Source organism: Dermacentor variabilis, chromosome 3, assembly GCF_050947875.1.
Source record: "Dermacentor variabilis isolate Ectoservices chromosome 3, ASM5094787v1, whole genome shotgun sequence".
Lineage (NCBI taxonomy): Eukaryota > Metazoa > Arthropoda > Arachnida > Ixodida > Ixodidae > Dermacentor > Dermacentor variabilis.
The window spans coordinates 168296064-168320131 of NC_134570.1; the positions used below are offsets into that span (position 1 = coordinate 168296064).

Consider the following 24068-nt stretch of genomic DNA (forward strand, 5'->3'; position numbering starts at 1 on the left):
ACAACTTTTCTTCCGACAAAGATCCGAACAGATCACAGGCGTATGCGCACTAGTTTTGAACCTTCAGAAAATCACCTCTAGCCATTTAGAACACCACGTGAAAGTAATGCACGAATCACGCACTCGAATGAAGTAGGAAAGAGAGAGTATGCACAAGACTGAGCAGGATGGCGCAAAAAAAAAGATTGTCGATCCATTTTAAACTTTCCTTATCTATGGACCTTAGCGAGCAAGCACCTAGGGCGCCTCACGATGAACTTCAGATGAATACTCCCCACTGCCCCCCCCAAAAAAAAAACAACAAAACTCACCATGATCTAAAACAACGTATTTGCACTCGCATACCACACTGTATTTGTTTCTACGGATTGAAACTTGTTTAATTCATTACTGAGCCTATATAAAGAACGGCTGTGCGAACCACGATTCAAACATCTGGATGGTGTTGCTGCAAGGAACCGAGCGCTCTATGAATGGTAGAAACGCTGGAAAAGGGTTTATGCTTGAGTATCCGAGTAACAGAATTATGTTTTATGGTATAATCGAAACGCTGCCAAGCCTCTGGGTTGTGCTCAGGTCGTACTTAACGATTTTTCTCGCTCATTATTTTCAGGAATTCCATTAGTTCAGCAGCTCCTATGCGCCACGCGGAGGGCCCAATGGTTGCGGTGTGCAATTATCTTTCTCAAAACGACGTCCGACGCCAACATCATATTTTTGCGACTTGGGGCCCTGAACGCTATCGCACTAAAACGTAGAACTATATCAACGTGCGAATGCAGCCACATTAAAAAGTCTCTCTAGCCTCCTTAGCGCTTTACCTTGTGTCTGAAACCGATCTTAGTGTGGGGCTGCCAGACCAGACGGCGCATTTATAGTCCGCCGTTATCGGCACGCGGTCGAGCTTCGCTTGCGGCCTGTCACGCTACGCCGCTACCGGTGCGCCAGCATAAATGCCATCCCCTCCATACTTCGACGAGCACGGCACTGGCTCCTCTTCCCGGAGCATGTGCAGATTGAAACCCAAATCCGCGCGGCGCTTTGAACGGCTGTCTAGGACCATCGGCGAAGCGCCGTGAGCACTGTTTAATGTTTGAAAGGCTTTTAGCTCCCGTTGAAGGCGACTTTCAAGAACCAAAAACGAGACCCGTTATCCGGGCATTGAAACGAGAACATCCGGGCAAGGTGCGAAAGCAAAACGAAATCGTTCGGGCAACCAGACAAGACAGCAGTGCATAAGGTAGTTACAAAAATATTGCTTCCGAGTTCTTGTTAATGTTTGTTCACAATAATACTCAAGCTGTGCCTTACAGTACACTGAAGAACTATTTGTAATTTCCAATAGCGACATTCAAAAGAAGACACAGAGCACTATACATCTTATTGTCATCTTTTGGCGCTGTGTGTTCTTTTCAATGCCAGTGGTACGTGAGCCCCAGAGTGGATCTGGCTCGCCGTGGACGGCTGTTTGACCGACACGAGACTTGCAATGAGGTTCTGTCTGTGACAGGAAACTATTGCGTCCATATGGGCCCCTGCACAGCATGGCGTGGTTGAGTGTGATGTGGTGGCGTGTGCCGTGGTGAACGTGTACCACAGCCATTTTAAGAGTGTGGCTAGTACTATCTCCAACCAGTGTGCCGGCAGCCATCTCATGCTTGCATGTACTCTCAACACGGGAGATCTAGGATTTTTTCTTCGTGCAATGCACTCTGAGTCAGTGCGGTCGTCGCGACTAACATGCGGACGGAGAAAACCATCGCGACGCCGGGCGCGTCAGAGCGAGTTTACCGCGTCTTGTTACGTCGGCTTCGCCAGTCCGCCAAGCTGCAGACGCTGTTGTTCTCGCCACGTGACGTAGCGTGCGCGAGCGCTCACGCTACGTCAAAATACTTTCAACCCATCAAGGCAACTTTATATTTCTACGTAGCACAGCGACGCCACGCCAGTGAAAGGGCGGCACTCCTTAGTCCCATGCGAGGCGCGGCCGACGTATCCGGCGTCCGTCGGCATTCCTCGGCTGCAGTCAGCGTCAGATGTGACATGCGGCATTCCGCGCCGGCCTCGTCACCCATAATGCACCTCATACTCATCTTGCCGCTGGTGATGGACCATTCCCCTGCCCATCACAGCATGCTCCCAGCATGATTACAGAGTTCAGCAAATGAAAGGGCGCATATGTTTTAAGTAAGCTTATAATTTTGAATAATCAGATGTGCACCGACAATGCTAACACGTTCAAAGTTTATATGACCCCAATAACGCTTCTGCGTACTTTTTTTTACCAACAGTGTTTCATTTTCCTGTAACCTGGTGTAGCCTCGTGATCGGCTTGACTGGCACTATATACACTGCATTGGTAAGATGTTCTTCAAGCAACCGCGTTTGCATTACTCAATATGTGGCAGCGTATGGACCTCAGATATGTTATTCATGCATCACAGGTTTAGTGCATAGACTGCAGTGTATTATTCATTTCAACTGAACAGAAATTTTCACCTAAGGTTCAAGTTCAGGAGTATAAATTGATGGCTCAAATTCGTGAAGACAACCTGTAAACTACTAGTTTACTATTTTATTTACTCCCCGCACGGGTTCGAGACATGGAGCAATACGTTAGGGGTCCAAACAAGGAAAATCGATGCTTATGCCAATAGCAGCATAAATGAACGCTGATAGATCATTCAAGAGAGCAAAAACTCAACGCACTTGAGTATTAGTGCTGCATTGAAGTAGTGTACTCCTAACTATAGCGGGCCCTAACAGTTGACAGTGCTACTTAGAACAGGATCGCTATGCGCAAAAGGCCATATATGCTCGCTAACATGTTGCCTGCTTTGGCCCCAAAATCCCATGCACGGACGCCACATGTCTCAAACGTGCCTGGCGCACGAAACCCACCGAAACGACTCTCGACAGCACAAATTAATAAAGTAATAGATTGGATTTCGAGTTGAAGAGGTGGGCGAAGTTTTGTGTTTTCATGCGAACGGCAAGAATAGAACTGAGGATGAGGAAGACTGAGAATCATGACGCGACAAGAGAAGGATTTGACGATGGTAGCGTAAACGCAGTATCCAGATTCTACCATTGTAGCTCAAACATAACACAGATAAGTCCTGTAATAAGTAGAAAAGACGAGGACGTATTGCACGAATAAAAACGAGCGCAAAGGAAATAACAGCTAATGCGTCTATCCGGCTTTATCCCTAGCCGTATGGCGCCACGACCATTTAGAGTATATTATCGTTTCATAGACATACATTAGTGTTAACGAGCTGAAAACTTGGTATAGCGACGAATTTGTTACCAACTACAACCCTTGAGAACATTGAATTCTCGCTCATGATTTTTTACTGACAACCAGACAGAGATAAGGGATTACAATCTTGCATGTTTTTCAGTCACTAATTTAAGGCCAACGGCCTTATAGAAGTTCCTGACGATGCCATCATGATGCTGAATGACAAGAGGCTGGCGCAGTATCTACTCCTTTCGCGTTCGTACCAACGCAATCTAATAAAATTTCCAATGAGATTGCCTGCCCGTAGAATGTTTCAACTAAGCCTCGTGGAAGGTTTCTTCGCAACATTATAATTTTCTTAGATGTATCTTATTATAATTCTTTTCTACATATTTTCAAGTAGAGAGAACAAAAAGCGCATTTGAAGGGGCTACATTTTTGTTAGCAAGAGCCACAGGGCGCAAAATACTTAGAACCAATAGTGCCCTAAACTGTGATCCCATCTGCTTGCTGAATCAGGGTGCTACGCGCTTGTGTTCGCGATAGTTTCTCGTGTTGAGATTCATTGAGGTAAACGCGAGCACGTGCGTATGATTTCGACCTGTATGATCTACAGAGTGCGAATGTTGTTCTTGCATTCGCTTTAACTTTGGTAATGTCCTATCGAAGCGCTGCATGCGGCATGCCGCAAATCGTTCTCAAACAGCCCGAAATATACGTAAATTGCTGGTGTTCTTTACTGCCGAGAAAATGTGCATTTTATAATCACAATGGTTCTGAAAGCGGCGGTTGCTCAAAGTGAATGGCGCTCTGCCGCTGAACACAATGTTGCATAATCACTTGCCAAGCGCAGTGGCCCTATTGCGATTCGGGCCGAGTCCAGAAGCGCTTCTCTTAATGAACGTGTAATACTCAACATTATCCTGAAGCCCGTCACCGTGGCACAATTGATGGCTTTAACATTTCTAACACCCGAATTTAATCACGATCTTCTAATGTTGTTCACGTGAAAACATTTCTTAGCGTCTTCCTTTTTAGCAGTCGATGAATGAGCAGTTTACGACACGCCATGCGGAAAACCACGAAGCCATGTTCTCTGCTTTATCGCCTGCCGGTAGTAATATGCAACCGGCGAAAATTCATTTTCTCGTTAAAAGAAAGTATGGGCACAACTCCTCGTTGCACGCAAGAGCAGTCCTTTCGATCTTGTTTTCGTTTCAAGAGCTACGTAGCAGCTATCAGAGCATGCTGTGGTACGAGAACAAGGACACAAGCTCTTTAACTCGCCAGTAAATCAATCCTACCTGACGGTTGACTTTTCTCCCTTACTGGAGTTCTGGCATTCATTAGAGACTAAATATTTTAGGCATTGCACAGAAGTGTAACATCAAGATGACTTAGCTGCCGAACGTAACTTCTCAGCCTTCCACGACTGTTATCTCCCCTAGCAATAACTATTGCGCTGTGCCTGCTGCATTGGTCTGGTTTGAGTAGTCCACGTTCGCCATCTTTTCAGGGTGGCCTAAGAGGTGTGGTTTGGACTGACTGTGTACAAGCACTAGTTATTGTGGCCGCTCCAGCGACTATTGCAATCAAAGTGCTATGGGATGCCAGCAAGCGACATCTAAGGCCGATGACATTCGAGGACTTCAAGCCATATGTCTTTCAGTAAGTCACCATATCCCTAAAGTATAGCCTTAACCATCAACAGAAACGTCAGCAGCGCGTTGACGACGTCTTCCGTCATAATGCAGGTGCAGCGCTATCGACATCATGCTACTTATGTCGAGTGCAGAATTAATGCTGTCCCAGTAACCTTTATAAGCAACCTGCTGTCTCGGTCGGCTTCATCTTGTCGCTGAAGTGGGCCAGTCAGGATTTACAGAGAATATTTGACCTTCGAATTTTGATTATTGTTTGATATATATAAATAAATATATGTATTGTCAAGGTGTTTATTTGTGGGGCACGGAAGAAAAGGGATGTCAAACTTGTTACCTATTTTAGCCAGCGAGCAGCCAGAGCGGGCCCCGCGTCTAAGAGCTGGTGATGTGCCAGGCTGCCCGGCGATTCTTCTTAATTACACTGCAGCCCAGGAAAAAAGACGCCATTCTCTTAGTCTAAGCATACGGCAACCTAGACGGATCGTAGAAGAGCTGGAGCCGAGCTAAGTGAACCGTTTCACCACCGCGGCGGTGCTGTTCAGAAGACGGTGACGAGGGCTGTACTATGGGGTAAGATTCCGCAATCGCACAGCATGATTTATGGAATCTTAGGAGCAATTTAGTAGAAACACCGGGAGCTGCAGGTGGATCCCACAGCCAAACGAAAGTGTTGAAAGAGAAGCTTGGTGGGTCAGGGCTACTACGACAATGCTTCTGGTGGGCCTGATCTCGCCCTTTGTCATCAGACAAAGGGCGAGCTGTCTGCAATCTTCAGCATGCTGCGCAGCTTCAGATAGAGGAACACATTCCGGCAAGTCAGGCTGGTAGGGTAGAACGGCATGTTTTATCGCTGGTGGATGAAGGTTCGCGGCCATACAGTGAGAAAAACGGAGAAAAGCCATTGATCGCTTGAGTGCCAGTGTTATAGGAGGACATGACGAACGGATGCACAGCGTCCCAGTGGCCATAGTGAAACGCATATTTGGTGAGCATGTCGCCAAGAGCGCATTAGAAACGCTCTGCCAGTCTCTTCGTCTGCGGGTGGTTTGCGCTAGTGGCGCGATGAAGGATGTAGCACTCCTTGAGAACCTACGTAACTACTTCAGGTATAAAAGCGCGGCCTCGTTCACTGAAGTGTTGCCGAGGGCTTCCATGAAAAAGACAAAATGGCTCAGTACAAATGATGCAACGTCTTGGACAGTTGCAAATGTGAGTGCAGCAGTTTGTGCATAGCGTGTGAGATGGCAGCCATAATCAAGCGGTTACCAGCACTAGTACAAGAAAGCAAACCGTAAAGGTCGATTCCCACCCAATTTAAGGGATGACCTGGACAAGGAAGCGGTTGTAAAGGTGTGGCAGTAGAATTAGGCTCTGACTTTTGTCGTTGGCAGTCGAGGCAGCAGTGAACGAACTTGTGAACAAACTTGTACCGGCCAGAATAGTAATACCGGAGCCAAAGCTGGGTGTAGATCTTTAACACATTATTGTGAGTACGTTAATGATCAGTGTGAAACGACGCTCATTAATTAGCCCGGTAATACAAAGAGCCATCCCCCGCCCTCAGGGAGATAGTCACGACGGTAAAGGTGTTTGTCGCCAATAACAGTGTTGCGCCTGCCACCGTAGAGTCCTAGATGCTGGAACAGCTTGAGGATCAAGGGGTAATCCCAAAAGTGCGGTAGTCTACAGGTATCTGTGGTGCTTACAGCGCATGTCATCTATGGCAAATGCTGACGGCATAGAAGTGAGTCAGCAAAGACTGTCTACGCCATAATAAATCGGCGAGCGTGAGAGCGTCGGCATCGTTGTATCTGCGTCCATTGCAGTACAGGACCCGGATGTCCTACTCCGCCCTTCAGCGTGCGCGGCGGTCAGAGGGGAATTTCAATGATGAGAGCCAGCATAGCGCGTAATGGTCCGTTACTACATGAAATGGGCACCTATAGTAATAATGCCCAAATTTCATAGGTAACCTAAGTATGACTAAACACAGTTTTTCGAGCGCAGTACTTAGGCACCCATGCCTGGGTTGAGCGTCGGCGTCCATCGGCGTAACCGCGTGAACACGCTCGTCTCACTTCTCGCGCGTTCGTCGTTGTCTTCTACCGCAGTTGGATCGTCAACGCACCTCGCTGTAACCACTCGCACGCGCTCGTGGCACTGCTCGCGCGTTCATTGTCGTCTCCTTCCATAGGTGGCGCCGATGCCGCTGATTATGCCAGCGTTCCCATACTGCCCCTCCCTCGACAAATGCGCTGAAGGAAGTGGCATACTGTCAGTCGGTGCGGAAATTTCGGCTTCAAATTCTATGCCTCAATATATCGCGATATGAAAACATGTATCGAGCTGCGCACAACTTTCGCATTGCGGAGTATTGTAATTGTAGGGCACTTTTTTTAGTAACATAGTAGCTTAGCTCCGCATACGGGAGCGCGCGGCTAGCATAAGCAACGACGTATTCATTAAGATCGTCTTTTTTTGGGCTACACCCGCGCCATGACCGACTCCGCTGGCATCTAATCTGTATGGACTTCAGTTAGGGCAGCAGTGCAAAAATATTGCAGCATAGTAGGAGAGGAGCGCAGACTGAGTAGGGCCGTGAACGCCCGGTCATGTGCTTTGGAACAGAGAGATATTGGGTTGTCTCCAGCAAGAAGTTGAGTGATAGGAGCGATAACCATAGACAAGTTCTTCACCAAGCGGTGAAAATATCAGCACAGGCCGGCCAAGGTGCGTAGAGTCTTCACGTTGGCAAGCTTGGCGGACTGCGTAGCTACACGACGTGTCGCCGGATGTGGAATCATGCCTTCTTTGGATACGGCATCGATTAAGATTGGAAGCTTACTAGCAGCAAAGAAGCATTTGTCAATTTTGAGCTGCAGACCAGCCTTCGTGAAACAGCTCAATGCCCCTCTTAGTTGTTGGAGATCGATTGGTAAATCAGGTTAGAAACCAGAAACACCATTTAGGTACCGAAAACCTTGACACTGCGCAAGATAATGTCCATCATGCGCTCGAAAGTGGTGGGTGTATTACTTAGGCCGTCTGGCATGACATTAAATTCGTATAATTCTTCTGGTGAGGAGCAGGTGGTTTTTGAGCAATCAGCCTCCGTCATGGGGACTTCCCAATATCCAGAGTACAAGTAAAAAGAGCAAAAGAAGTCGGCAGGTTTCAAACAGTGCAGAGCTTCGTTTATGCGCGGTAGGAGATTTACTTCTTTCCGCATAATATTGTTGAGACGTCTGTAATCGACGTAGAAGAGAATAGATCCACCTTTACGAGGGTGATTGAAGATGCCCACATGTTATGGGACGGCTCGATCATTCCACGCAGAAAATACCGCTCACTTGTTCGCCGATGGGACGACATTCACAACCAGAGACGCAGTAAGGACGCTGCCGGAGTTGGGGGCGGGACTCGATGTCAATGCTATGCAATACAGAATTGGTGTGGCCAAGAATTATGTTGATGGCTATCGAAGGAGGAGTTAATTTCACGTAGCCGGTTGAGAAGTCGCGCGCATTGCGTGGTTGTAAGGTAATAATAATAATAATAATAATAATAATAATAATAATAATAATAATAATAATAATCATAATAATAATAATAATAATAATAATAATAATATCTTCTTTATTTCTATCAGTGATGGAGAAGACGGCGGGTAAAAGGTGCTTTCGAGGCAAGCGACTTGCCCAAAGCCCGCACAAAGGCAAGCAGCCATCGAACAGGATATATATATATATATATATATATATATATATATATATATATATATATATATATATATATATATATATATATATATATTATAGCAAATGACTACATGTGAAATATGCACAACATATGAACGCAAAAGCACAAATTTCCTGAAAAGCGCTCTTCAATTATTTAAGAAATATTGAGTGACAAAATGTTCACGTAAACCTCTTACATCAGTTATATAACCGGAAATATACAACGAGATAACAGGAGATCGACGAATATGCGTGGAAGGGAGCGTGGAAGAGCAATGACGCATTCGGTGTTTCAGCGTAGCCGAGGCATTCTCGTTCCCCTTCTGCTCGCTTGAGTGCGGCATGCTTGAGCCGCTGCCAACAAATTATTGGAAATGGTTGCGCGCCACTACAGTAATAGACAGTCGAGCACCTAACCGCTGACACAGTTTGAAAGAAAAGCGGAGTTGTAATAAATCATGCTTCCTCTCGCACAGGGGCCGTGTAACGTAAAACTATTCTAATATGTTTTCATCAATCTCCTGACATCAAACTTGCGTAACCCCCGACGCAAGCACCGGGCGGTCACCCGCAGGGTGGTCTGAAGAAACCAATCAAATGGTCCCATCGTACATAGGAGGTCACTCTTGTTTGCTTGAAAAATGAATAACATTGCCTGCAATGAGCTGCTTGCATTGTCTAATTGGCTCACAAGAGGCGAGGAGCATGTTCAAGTGGAGAGGTATTCGATGGGGCCGAGCAACTGCACTGAAAATCGATAACCGGATGAAGAGGATGGTGCTGGCGTCCACTTCCTCTTACTTAGCTTGCGCTGGCTCGTCGACAATCGCGGCGGCATGCAACGGAAGCTTAAGAATGACTTCAAAACGGATCTTCAGCAAAGTAGAGTTGGCCGAAAGTCGTCGTAAATGTGCCGAAAGTTCTCGAAAACGTTACATGGCCACGCAAAATGTTTTATTACACGCAAAGAAATCCATGCTCTCCGGCAGGGGCGAGTAGCCAATGCCGGAGCGATCGGCGGCAGCCATCTTTTATTCCTTTCGGGACGGGGCAGCCTGCGGCTCTTCAGAAGAACATTCAGTTTTGTTCGGCATATTAATGCATCTTTAAGGTCTACACATCACTTTGACGCGGTAAGATTTTGCTGTTTTATGACGTCGAGTGGATCCAGCCCGAAAACGTTCGACCAATAGCCGAGGGCTAATGACGAAAAGGCGTCGAATAAGAAATAACTATTTTTGTTTTGTTCGGTCAAATTATGCATAATCAGTGTGTACACGTCATATCAGATTTGGAGCAATCGTGGTTTTTGCGACGTCGCGTGACAGACAGGTGAAGTGGAGGTGGTCCAAAAAGTTTTTGACCAATCGCGGTGGGCTGATTGCAGAAATGGCATAGAAAAGTTTGGAATACTTTTACTTTATAGAGCCCCATGTTGCAGATGTATTACGCATATTTTTTTCTGTATTTTTTCTATTCCGCATCGTCTCGAACGCTGGAAAAAAAGAATTGCTCTTCTCGTCATATAGGAATAAACGGCTTATGACAGTGCGTTCTTCGGCGACAGGCGGGAGTGGCTGCTGACGAAGCGCTTTTTCGGAGCGCCGTCGCCAGCCACTGCCGGTAATGTCAGAACCAAGCAAAAGTATAGCCTAGGGACCATAATTGAAGCACTTTTTCGTAAGTGAAGGGAAGGCGCGGCGCTGGCGATGTTTTTACAAATCAATCATGAGAGCGCTGTAATCGCGGCGCATTCGGGTGCACAGAGCACGTTGTCACGTGGCATATTTTAAACTGTGCGGGCATTTGTTTTTCTCGAATAAAAACGGTCACGCTAAGCCTATCTCGGTGGAAGTGCCTGGGCTGGGCAATATTTGTGGAGCTCCACAACTTTCCCATTGAGGTCTGAACGTTTCAAGCTATATTTGAAAATGTAATTTCATTTATCTCGGCTAATTACTAAAAAAAAATACGCGCGAAAATGGTACAGTAAGTTTAGATAAATGCTAACATCCACGCGATTTCTGTTTTGAAGAACGTATAGGTTTTTTTCAACATCTTGGTCCATGTTAGCTGGGGCACTCTTTGTGTGTATATATTTATATATATATATATATATATATCGATGCTCTCATTTGAAGCAGCTGAAGCGGGCGGCTGTGAGCGCCAGAAACATTCAAGGAGCTATTCCAATCAGTTTGTATTGCATATCTGGCACGACACCTCGACCTCGGCATGAAAAATATTTTCGGCCACACCGACTTAGCCTGCCGGTGACACCACCTAACGAAAAACCACCAAATCTAACCATATAATATGAGCTCTGCACACTGATTACGCATGGCTAGCCCGAACAAAATTCTTTCTGAAGATGCGCCTTTTTCGCATTATTATTCCGCTATGGCTCAACATTTTTCGGGCTGCTCCACTTCACCTTCATATCACGCAACGACACAAAACCCCAAGCAGTTAGCACCTCAAAGTGACGTGTATGCACTAAAGGTATGTCAATATGCCTAACAAAACTGGAATGTTTTTGGAATAGCCGAAGACTGCCCCGTTCAGAAAAGAATAAAACATGGCTGCCTACCGATCGCTCTGCCTCTGGCTGCTCGGAACGTAATTAAATTAACAATATGATTATGAGGCACGCGGAAGTCGGGAACTCAGCATCAGTTTTGACCAGCTGGGGTTCCTTAACGAGCACAAGAAAGTAGGGTACACGGGCGTTTCGGCATTTCGTCTCCATTTAATATCGACCGCCGTGGCCGGGATATGACCCCGCGATGTCGTGCATAGCTGCGCTACACCATAACCTCGTCAGGTAATTACATCGGATCACTTAAGGTACGCCTAATCATTAGTACGCTAACGTTTTTGCCTTTCACCCTTCTCGAAATGCGGCAGCCGCCGTCGCGAGTCAACCCGCGACTTTGAACAACGTCATAGCAGCAAAGCTACCACGGCGAATACATAATTGTTGATCTTATGGGTGGCCGCTTCCGTAGTCATCTAGACGCTGTGGTGCTTTAAAGCACATTTGCTTGTGCATTCCCCGTGTGCAATCCCTGTGTCCGCGTGATAAATTTACATAGTATTTGTTTTACAGCGGAGCTATTGTAAGCTAGGTCCTGGCGGTTTGTGTGCGTAGGCAAAAACAAGATGGTGGGCACGCCAGAGCCAGAAGTGCTCAAGCATAAAGCAAACGCGTGTCGCCGGGTATGCCGCAGCTGCATTCAATGGCGAGACGTGTCGAAACACATGGCGATGCAAAATATCATAATAAAAAAATAGTAAAACCGGAATCAACGCTCTTTATTGTAGATTGCGGTTTGACATCACGGGCTCTACAGGCAAACTAGGTCAGCTTATCTACCTTGACTTCCAACCGTACAATGAGTACGCCGCGTGCTGTGGAGACTGCGGTAGAATAGTGCGCCTACGAAGAACACCATCGTGAACAGAAGCGGGAATGGCACGTAATACGGATGAAGATCGTGCCGCATACGCCAAGCTTATGCACCTATGGTTGGATCACCCCGACCGATTCCAGTTCCATCGTAATTGCGGGTAATTTTCAACATAGACGTGTCTCGGCCAGACGCAAAGGGGTTCGTGCCGTTCCTCTTGGAGTGCTTCTGCAATGTTACACAAACAACAGTGTGCCCACGACGTGTCATCGGTCTTGCATAGACTTCACATTGGCCAAGAACTTTTCCAGCGTCGCCAGAGAGCCACTGACCGTATATCATAGCAATCATAAAGCGATATCAAGTGGACGACCAAATAAGAAATCCAAAAAAGCAAGAAAAATATAAAAAAATATCAAATCATTGAGTATGCAACCTAATAAAACAAACACACAAAAATTGGGAGAAAAGGCAATTCATTGCGGTATGTGTTTTTTATTTTCAATGAACATATTGACATGTATGTGACGGTGAGCTGCCTGGCAGGCAGGCAGACAGAAAGGGACACTGCGTCGGCGGTAAATTTGGAGATTATTGGGCGAATTTGTGCCCCAAAGCAAGTGAACAACCCTGGGACGGCGAAAGCAGCAAGCGCGCCTAGGGCGTTCATCGGACTGAGCCAGCGCAAGCGGTGGCCCCGTATTTATACATTTGGCGTCTATGTTCGAAACGCGTAAAACGACGCCGCTTGCGCCGCAGCGAGGCCGCACGCGTCGCAGCGACGCGAGCTGCGTCAGTCGCATTTAAACAAATGCACGTTGCAATATTTATTATTAATATATATATTTATGTGAACCATACATACGTTTCCGCTGGTCATACACCTTCACAGAGTGGAATAGCTTTGCGTTTTTAAAAAAAATATCAGAAGCGAAGCATACGGTACCTTGAATTTAAATTTATCTAGCTTTCTTGCGTCACCTTTTCATTCTCATGGGTTCTTTCTATCCATGCGAGCTCGAATATTGGCAAGGCTGTTATTCCCTGTCACACGGCAAATCTAATGTAATTTCAACGAAGGGTTTTTATTGACGTTATTGTTATGTTACCACGCGATGTCACAAGAGGAAAATTACTGTCATTTGAAAATGATGACATGGCGATACTTATTATTTTTTATACCTAATTAATATTTTCTACTAACACTAAATTCCACTCAAATACGTGATACTGCCTTTGCCACTCTGCTTTTGTATCATTGACTTGTAAACGCTTCCAACCAAGTCGAATCAAGCCAAGCCGAAGATGAGGCAAGCAGCATGGCGGAAAGCGTGAGGCTATAACTGCTGAAAATAATGAGAACGGCAGTCGCGTGTCCCAGCCCATTTGATGGGCAAGCGCGTCAAACATCGCAATGAAGAAAGACAGCTGGACCTGTAGTTAGATGTTCTAGAAGCAATTTCGAGGGCCTGCGAAGAGGGACTTTGCGCAAACTCGTTCACAATGGCTACCGTTGTGACCGCCATGCCTCACGAAAGACGGTCGGCTAGTCACTGGATTGAGAGTAGCTTTCTGTAATTATGCACTGTGGTACGCATAAGTGTGATAAATGTAATAATTATGTAACAAAATCGAAAGAATCCTGCTCATTTTTACTTGAAAAATGAGAAACCTGTACTTCTGGAGTCAAGGATTAGTATGGCGAACTCATTCGTTTGCAAATGTCGTTTTAAACAAATGCCTGTACATTTTACTCGTGTGGCAACAGTAATGACATGAACAAACAAATGACATCATCAGCGACCGTAATTTATTATAAATGTCCATATATTTGCCGTGTGACAGGAGTATTCGTTATACCATGTGGGTGGACCAGCGCAGCGGAGATGACACAACGAAACAGTACTCGCAACTAAGTTGTAGATATGTTTTGAAATAAATAGAGATAAATATACTTTCCGAAATAACGTACTTTCGAGTGCAGCAATTGTTGTGTTTCGGAAAAATGTTAAAGATTAAAGATACTAACATTAAACATTAAAGATACTAGCCCGACTTTTCACATTACTGGACAGGACTAGTATTCCCTCGTTTCGTAACTTCGTCGGTTGTACAGACACTACCGACAAGCCCCCTCACTTTTGCTCTTCTATAACATTCATTACACCTATCTCGCCTCTGGAATCTTGCCCGTTAGTACAAAGATAAGCGCTGCAGCTTCTGCAGGGCTTCACGAATAATTACAGCAATCGAAACGGTACTGTGGCAGCGCGATGGAACAATCCAACGAGTTTCTCGTGTCGCCGGCCCTCTCCGCCATGCTCGTGCCTTCTATATAACTTTCTGATTCAACCCATGACTCGGTGCGCAAAACAGCAGCAGCAGTAGCAGCAGTAGCAGCAGTAGCAGCAGCAGCAACGGAAATGTTGAAGGGAGATGCAAATGAAGTTTTGCTGTAAAAATTTGCGTGGCAGTATAATGTTGTGGAGCCCTTTAGGCACGTGTACGGCATCGCTCGGCCAAGACATCATCTCTAAAGATCTTTCCTTGGAAACTCTCTCACTTTGGGACCCACCACTACAAGCTATTCAAAGGGAAGTAGACCTATCCTAGACGGCACCACCGCCCTCCTCATCGCGTCATTTAGTTTCACTAAGCATATTGCACCCCTCTCCACTCCTGCGCGCGCCTCAGCTGTTGCCAGCTAATCGGATGAGAAAAGCCTGTCAAGGAGGCAATGCTATTTGCTTTTAAAGGAAATAAAGTGACTAGCTATACACGGCAATAATGTTCTTTATCTGTTTGTAGCTATAAACGAGGACATTGTTTCATTGGGCTGTTCACATAACACTCCTGGTGACCGCCTGAAGCTTTCTTCTGTGGTTACATAAATTTGCCGTCATAAGATCGCAATAAAATCAGAATATAAAACGTTTACATTATACGGTCGCATGTATGTAGAAGACCGGAATCAGCTTTCAATACAGCCTTCGTTTGTCCTGGTTTTATTAGCTGCAAATTTCTGAATTACTGCACTTTGAAACTCTGTCACAATCAGTTGTGATTCCCCTGCGTTTGTTTTATACACCCCGATTATGCGGTTTATATGTGAGATGACCTACTACACTATGCTACTTGATCCCAACCTTCTTCTATATTTTTTGGGGAAGACGACGAAGTTGCTCTTTGCAAGAACGCATCGGTCTCGGCTAGCTATTTTTCGTCCAAATTTCGACAAAAAATGTGGTGCGCTTTATGCGTTCTGCCTTGCGGTTCTGGACGCGGAGTAACCCACAGGCCCACATGGTCTGAAACCTGCTACGGAGATCTCTTCAATGACAGAGCGCACCTGGTCCTCCAGCAGTGAAGACTCCACTAAGGCTCGTGACCATGGACACGGCGCCATTGATCCCGCCATGCCAGACGTCTTCTTTGACAAGCTACTCAAGGCAACGAGGCACTTGGTCCAGCACCAGCGCAAACACTGAGGTTTACTCAGTCACACGGGATTACTCATCGGATGAGAGCTATTTGTTGGCGGGGAACCGAAAGGACAATATCAGACTCATTTAGAAGTCATTACCTAGGAGTACATCAACCCTGCAGGCAAAACCTGAGGGCTGGCCGCACGCTATCCTCACCATAACTTTGGATTCTTCCATGAGCCTTCGAAGATTAAACAGGCACGCTCTCTCCGTTTTTTTGAGGGAATAGCGCAAATGAAATTAAGGAGATCTGAGTAGCACGCAGAAGAATATACTGGTGGGCGACAGGACCCTGTCTCTGCGCTAGACATGCTCCGACAGATAACTGAATTGTGGAACATCAAACTACAGTTGCCTATACCAATGTATGAAACCTGCACTGCCAGCGTAAACTACGATATCGACCTGGCGATAAGCAACTCAGACCTGCCCATTCTGATTAGAGCGGCATATGAAGGAGTGGTCATAAAGCGTGTATGCCGTCTCGGAAACAGCCCCTGTGTGAAGACAGTGTTCAAGGGCGACTGCATCCAAATGCACGTCAAAGTCGGTCACTTCCGAAGTGTCGTTCAACCATTTGTCTTCAGGGAGCCTCAATGCCGCCAGTGCACAATCCACAGTGTGCCCCAGGTGCGCGGAGTCGTACATTGCAGACGCCTGCGGCGCAAAAAATATTATAGATGTCATTAACTCGCGTTTGTTCCCTCACACAATCTGCTCTTTTCTTATCCCTTAACGTTACACCCATCATTCTTCTTTCCATAGCTCGTTGCGTCATCCTCAATTTAAGTAGAACCCTTTTCGTAACCCTCCAAGTTTCTGCCCCGTACGTGAGTACTGGTAAGACACAGCTGTTATAAACTTTTCTCTTGAGGGATAATGGTAACCTGCTGTTCATGATGTGAGAATGCCTGCGAAACGCACCCCAGCCCATTCTTATTCTTCTGATTATTTCCGTCTCATTATCCGGATCCGCCGTCACTACCTGCCCTAAGTAGATATATTCCCTTACCACTTCCAATGCCTCGCTACCTATTGTAAATTGGCGTTCTGTTCAGAGACTGTGAAACAATACTTTAGCTTTCTGCAGATTAATTTTTAGACCCACTCTTCTGCTTTGCCTCTCCAGGTCAGTGAGCATGCATTGCAATTGGTCCCCTGAGTTACTAAACAAGGCAATATCATCAGTGAATCGCAAGTTACTAAACTAATCTCCATTAACTTTTATCCCCAATTCTTCCCAATGAAGGTCTCTGAATACCTCCTGTAAACACGCTGTGAATAGCATTGGAGAGATCGTATCTCCCTCCCTGACGCCTTTCTTTATTGGGGTTTTGTTGCTTTCTTTATAGAGGACTATGGTGGCCGCGGAGCCGCTATAGATGCCTTTCAGTATTTTTACACACGGCTCGTCTACACGCTGATTCCGTAATGCCTCCATGACTGCTAAGGTTTCGACAGAATCAAACACTTTCTCGTAATCAATGAAAGCTATGTATAAGGGTTGGTTATATTCCGCACATTTCTCCATCACCTAATTGATAGTGTGAATATGGTCTATTGTTGTGTAGCCTTTACGGAATCCTGCCTTGTCCTTTGCTTGACAGAAGTCTAAGGTGTTTCTGATTCTATTTGCGATTACCTTAGTAAATAGTTTGTAGGCAACTGACAGTAAGCTGATCGGTCTATAATTTTTCAAGCCTTTGGCGTCCCCTTTCTTATGGATTAGGATTGTGTTAGCGTTCTTCCAAGATTCCGGTACGCTCGAGGTCATGAGGCAATGAGTATACAGGGTGGCCTGCTTCTCTAGAACATTGTGCCCACCATGCTTCAACAAATCTGCTGTTACCTGATCCTCCCCAGCTGCCTCCCCCTTTGCATAGCTCCCAAGGCTTTCTTTACTTCTTCCGGCGTTACCTCTGGGATTTCGAATTCCTCTAGACTATTCTCTCTTCCATTATCGTCGTGGGTGCCACTGGTACTGTATAAATCTATATAGAACACCTCAGCCACTTGAACTATCTCATCCATATTAGTGATGATATTGCCGGCATTGTCTCTTAACGCATACATCTGATTCTTGCCAATTCCTAGTTTCTTCTTCACTGCTTTTAGGCTCCGTCCCTTTCTGAGAGCATGTTCAATTCTATCCATATTAAACTTCCTTATGTCAGCTCTCTTACGCCTGTTGATTAACTTCGAAAGTTCTGCCAGTTCTATTCTAGCTGTAGGGTTAGAGGCTTTCATACATTGGTGCTTCTTGATCAGATCTTTCGTCTCCTGCAGTAGCTTACTGGTATCCTGTCTAACGGAGTTACCACCGACTTCTATTGCACACTCCTTAATGATGCCCCCAAGATTGTCGTTCATTGCTTCAACACTAGGGTCCTCTTCCTGAGTTAAAGCCGAATACCTGTTCTGTAGCTTGATCTGGAATTCTTCTATTTTCCCTCTTACTGCTAACTCATTGATCGGATTCTTATGTACCAGTTTCTTCCGTTCCCTCCTCAGGTCTAGGCTAATTTGAGTTCTTACCATCCTATGGTCACTGCAGCGCAACTTGCTGAGCACGTCCACATCTTGTATGATGTCAGGGTTAGCGCAGAGTATGAAGTCTATTTCATTTCTAGTCTCGCCGCTCGGGCTCCTCCATGTCCACTTTCGGCTATCCCGCTTGCGGAAGAAGGTATTCATTATCCGCATATTATTCTGTTCCGCAAACTCTACTAATAACTCTCCCCTGCTATTCCTAGTGCCTATGCCATATCACCCCACTGCCTTGTCTCCAGCCTGCTTCTTGGCTACCTTGGCATTGAAGTCGCCTACAGTATAGTGTATTTTGTTTTCACTCTACCCGTCGCCGATTCCGCGTCTTCATAGAAGCTTTCGACTTCCTTGTCATCATGACTGGATGTAGGGGCGTAGACCTGTACAACCTTCATTTTGTACCTCTTAAGTTTCACAACAAGACCTGTCACAAGGACACCTCAATCGTAAAAGCCGTACCTGTAGGGGACTGGTCGGCGCTCCGGGGCACTCAGCCTTCCCAGCAGTCAACGCGTTTAATGCCTCCACCGAAGCACACTTTAGTTGATGATGTGAATCATTCCAATGCTGCGGTCCATAAATGATGTCATCAGCGTATTGTTTATCAGTATCGAAACTCCATCCTCGTGAAGGGGACTAAGAGCGCTGGACTCGCTGAGCGAAGTCCTAGCAACTCTCGAGTGCACCGTGGGCCACAATCACCAGTCATCTGTAAGAAGATCAGAGATGCATAGATTATTCAATGGAACACCCGAGATTTCAGTTTACGCATGGCTGATTTTTGCCAGATTGCACCGGTTAACCGATTTCCAATTATCATTATCTGCGAAGATATATTATCACACCAAATCATATTATCCGACTACGAGTCAATTACTTCCTCATGCAACAGCGAAAATAGCAAGGTCCTTATCTTTAATTGCCGTGAGAATAATTACATCACCAAGCCTGTGCAACTTCGTCACAACAGTCAGTCTGTTTGCCTAACCATTGAAAACAGAAAGCTCACCTTTAATATTGTAGGTGGGTACCTATCTCAATCAAGCTCGTTTGACATAAGAAACCTAGAAGATTTAGAAGCATCTTTGTCTTTGCATTATCACCGGATATTTTAACGCCCATCATTTCATTTGAGGAAGCTCAAAAGTCAACACAGCGCGATTAAGTCTCGCTTCATTTGTCGCCCATCATCACCTCTTGCTGCTGAATGACGACAGTGATGCATTTCTACGACGCATAGTGTACAGCGGCGGCCTGAACTTGACCTACGTATCGCGCAGCTTTGCCAGAAGCATGAAGTGGTTTTTTGATATTGGGTACACATGGGAGCAATTGCATCCCCACCTAACATTAACGGTGTATCTAAGATTCATTCGCCTAATGCAATACGACGAATTGATTGGACTGTGTTAAAAAACCTACTGGAGAACGCTTGTCGGAAAAGGCTCTCATATGGACTGGGAAAATGTATTAAAGAAGGGTCGCAGACCACTATGCACATGCTCGTGTACTCACCTAGGTGCTCGCAATTCGACCTGTATTGGTAGCGACTTCGCGCAATTAGTCGTCCGGCGGAACTAATATACCAACGCATGAATTCCATTCACTAGGTAATGATATCCCGTTGTACTGGACAAAAGATACAACGTCGCATCGATAAACTGGAATCTTAGTGAACGAAAAAATATTGTTAGTCCCTTGATCCCTGTTAACCAATATCTCTAATATTGCTTGAACCTCTGAAGCAGAGTGGCCAACCAGAGGAATAAGGAAACACGGCGGACCAAATGTTTTCTCATTAGGCCAGAGAACGTACGAAATTTATATTATTTAGGAACCGTAGATGTTAAGCGGTGCATCCACTGAGACACGTGGGCAGAAGAAAAACAAAAATAACTATGACTTTCTATCAGGAGTGCTAAATATATTGCAGGCAAGAAACTTGAAGCTGTAACTTCCACAAACACAAGAGAGCGCGAGAGAGAGAGACATAAGTGGTATGGGAAAAGCAGGAGGTTAACCGGAGAAGATTCTGGTTTGCTACCCTGCGTTGGGGGAAGGCTAAAACGATATGAAAGGCGGAAAGACGGAGAAAAAGCATAGACAAGAAACACAGGATGTTGGGAAAATGCATGAGAACTAGTCTTTCTAATGGGCCACCAGAACGAAATCGAAGGATTTTGTAAAAGCGACACCACGCCGCAGTCTGTAAGGAACCGTTGCCTCGGGTCGGGATAGTGTAGGTGGAGTATGAAGTTCAAGACACGGGTACAGTCGATGAAGACGTGTGTGCTGGAAACTAAGTGTGTTCCACAACGATTGTTTGAGTCGTTTGAAAGCCCTCGAAATTTCGCTGTGCATCAGCTCTCGACAGCAGGATTGGTTCTTTCATGCTATCTTAATGAGCAGATTGAGCAGCTTCATCGGTATGTTTGTTGCCCATTACGCCATAGTGACTAGTGATCCACTAAAACATGGGTCGTTTCCTTGCTCGACGAGGCGGTGAATGAGCCTTCCGATTTCTAGAAATAGTTTTTTGTAGAGTCCACGGCGTAAGGCAGAAAGCAATCAATGTAGAGGTGCCTTATAGTCACTGACGACATCCCATTTTTGAGGTGGTTCCTCTTGAATAAGGCCAAGTGTACTGCCAAGAGCAGCAAACTCGGCGGCTCTCCATGTCGTCGTGCGCGATGTGTTTAACATCATGGTGGTGACTTTCGCAGTCAAAATCACTGATCCTGCAAAACCGTCTACTGTAGTTTACCTGGGCGAAAGTCAAAAATGTTAGCGTACTTATTTTGAGTGCCCTTTCAATAATCCGATGTAATTACCTGCCTTGGCTATGGTGTTGCGCTGCTAAGCACGACTTCACGGGGTCAAATCCCCGCCATGGCTACGGATATTTAAATGCGAAACGCGCGCGTACCCTCCTTTTTGCGCTCGTTAAGGAACCCCAGCTGGCCAAAATCGCTCCTGAGTCTCCGATTACCAGATGTCTCATAATCAGTTTGGTAAATTAATTTTATTCTACGGTTTTACATACCAAAAATAAACTCCCACACTGTGTGCGATCCACATAGCCTTTTAACATACCCAGCAAAATCAATTCCCTCCGCAGTTCCAAGCAGCCAGTGGTTGAGCGATCGGTGGGTAGCCATGTTTTACTCTTTTCTGAACTGGGAAGTCTTCGGCTATTCCGAAAACATTCCAGTTTTGTTCGGGATATTAATATATCTTTAGTACATACACGTTATATTCAGGAGCTAAGCGTTCGTGGTTTTAGGACGTCGCGTGATATTCAGGTTAAGTGGAGCAGTCCGAAAAAATTGGACCCATAGGGGTAGATTAATGGCGAAAAAGGCGTAGATTCGGAAAGAATTAATTTTTGTTCGGCCTTTTCATGGGTTTTCAATGTGGAGAGCTCATCTTAGATGGTTATATTTCGCAATTTTTGTTAGGTGGTGGGGCATATATATATATATATATATATATATATATATATATATATAGAGAGAGAGAGAGAGAGAGAGAGATTGCGTAGCTACAGAATGCACAGTAGTTTTGTTATCCCTTGGTCTTTAGCTCAGCCACAAGTTCAACTGACAGTACCAGGAATTTGAAAGAAGTCACAACTCTCATCACCAGCTCAATGTTCCTATGTATACACTGATGGTTAGAATGCAGTGGACAGTTCTGCAGGATCAGTGATTTTTATTGCGAAGGTCACCGCCTTGATGTTCAACACATCGCGCATGACAACATCGACAGCCGAGGAGTTTGCTGCTCTTCGCAGTGCACGTGTCCTTATTCAAGGGGAACCACCTGACATATGGAGTGTCATCAGTGACTCTAAGGCACCTCTACAGTCATTCCTTTCTGACTTACGCCCTGGAAGTTACAAAAAAACTATTTATAGAAATTTTATAGCTCTTTCACCGTCTCTTCACCAAGGACACGATGCCATGTTTTAGAGGATCGCCAGTCACTATGGCGTAATGGGCAACAAACAAATGAAGCTGATCGATCAGCTAATGAAGACGGCATGAAAGAACCAATCCCGCTGTCAAGAACAGATGCACAGCGAAACTTCGAGTTCTTTCAAATGACGTCATACAATCATTGTGGAACACACCTAGTTTCCAGTACGCAGGTCTTCATCGACTGTACCCCTGTCTTGAACTTCATACTCCACCTCGACTATCCCGACCCAAGACTACCGTTCCTTACCGACTGGGGCTTTGTGTCGCTTTTACAAAAGCCTTCGATTTCATCATCAAAAGACAAGGTAGCGCTGCATGTTGTCACTGCGATAACGAAATAACTATCGTACAAGTTCTGTACCATCGTATCCGATACAGCGCACAGAAGCAGCCACTTGTGACCGCGCCGGCGCCTCTTGCGACCGGCCAATTGCGGAGCAGACAGTCGTGGAACTCCTAACTATGCAGTCATCCCACCACAAGACAGTCAAGGCACTCATGAAATTTTTGCGTTCTGGCGGCGTATTAGAGAGACTAGTTCTTATACACTTTCCGAACCTCCTCTGTTTTCTTGCCGATGCTTTTTCTCCGTCTTTCTGTCTTTCATATCGCCTTGGCCTTCCCCCCGTGCAGGGTAGCAAACCAGAATCTTCTCCGGTTAACGTCCTGCTTTTCCCATGCCACTTATTTCTCTCTCTCTCTCTCTCTCATGTGCTTGTGGAAGTCACAGCTTCAACTTTCTTGCTTGCAATATTTTTAGCGTTCCGGATAGGAAGTCATCGTTATTTTCGTTTTTATTCTGCCCACGTGTCTCAATAGATGTACTGTTTAACATCAACTGTGCCTAAATATTATCAATTTTCTACGCTTCCTGATCTACTGAGAAAATATTTGGCCCGGCGTATTTCCTTATTCCTGTGGTTTGCTACATTTTGAAGGTATTTTAAATGACACTTTCAACCACCAAGCTACAATAGCTCACCAATAAAATACCGTTAGACTGATAATTATTCATTTTTACGATCTTCTCCAAGAGATACCGGACCCGCAGAAAAATAAAAATACTATAACAATGGACGTCATCATTTGTCGAACTTTTCTTTACCAGATACAATTTAGACTTCACTCAGGACGAGAACATTTGGTCAAACGTCATCGGACTGTTTTGGGGTTGGATGTACCGGGCGGGCTTGGACCAGGTAATGGTGCAACGCTACCTAGCCTCAAGAACACTCGGCGATGCACAAAGGTAAGCATTACGGGGCGAACATAGCCTTTTATATGTTTGTTTATTTCGACGTGCTCATTTTGCACATTCACTCACATATAATTTTTGTTAAACTAGCTTAATTTTCATGTGCGAAAGTTTTCCGTATTTTAACATGGCCAGTAAACACTAATAAAGCATCTGGAATCACCCTTGTCTGTTTTTTGAACAAACGTCTCCAGCTTAACTTGTCGGCATATGTAATGACAAAATTCGTACTTCTGTGGTCACTTGTCTTCCTTGAGAGAAATCTGTTGCTATCTGGCTAAACAATGATAGATGTTTCAATCTTCAGACAGTTAGAGGTATGTAACAGCGCCGTATAAGATACCGTTAGGACGGTAATTTGCACTCAAACAAGAAATATAGAAAACCATCAGAAGCGACAAGAGCCAAATTCTTCAAGCACCCCAGAACCACTTTTAGACTTAATTTTCAGAATATCTGCATATATAACATGTATTTATAAAGATGTCTTCATCACGCTACCGGTATTTGACGTTGATATTCATTGAGTATACAACGTAAAAGGTAAACTTTCTTTTGCTCAAACGCGGCGTCACGTCAGCGCTACTACGTGCTTTATCTGAAATAGTCAAGATGTAATGACCAGAAAAGCGCTAATTCTATCTCTCAGAAACCCTCCAGTGCACGCTGAACATTAAATAACTCTGTTTTTGCTTCTTTCTCTCATTTCAAGCGCGCACATGAATGGGCCAGCCTTGACTACT

The 24068-nt window shown here is 45.3% G+C and overlaps 1 protein-coding gene across 1 annotated transcript in view; it reads left to right on the top strand.

Moving 5' to 3' along the window:
- LOC142574893 (putative sodium-dependent multivitamin transporter) overlaps positions 1 to 24068 on the top strand; it is a 58851-nt gene that overhangs the window by 20354 nt on the left and 14429 nt on the right. The window contains exons 6-8 of the mRNA XM_075683889.1: positions 2292 to 2359; positions 4761 to 4912; positions 23179 to 23319. Of these exons, the coding sequence (XP_075540004.1) occupies positions 2292 to 2359; positions 4761 to 4912; positions 23179 to 23319 (361 nt within the window). The remainder of the gene's footprint in view (positions 1 to 2291; positions 2360 to 4760; positions 4913 to 23178; positions 23320 to 24068) is intronic.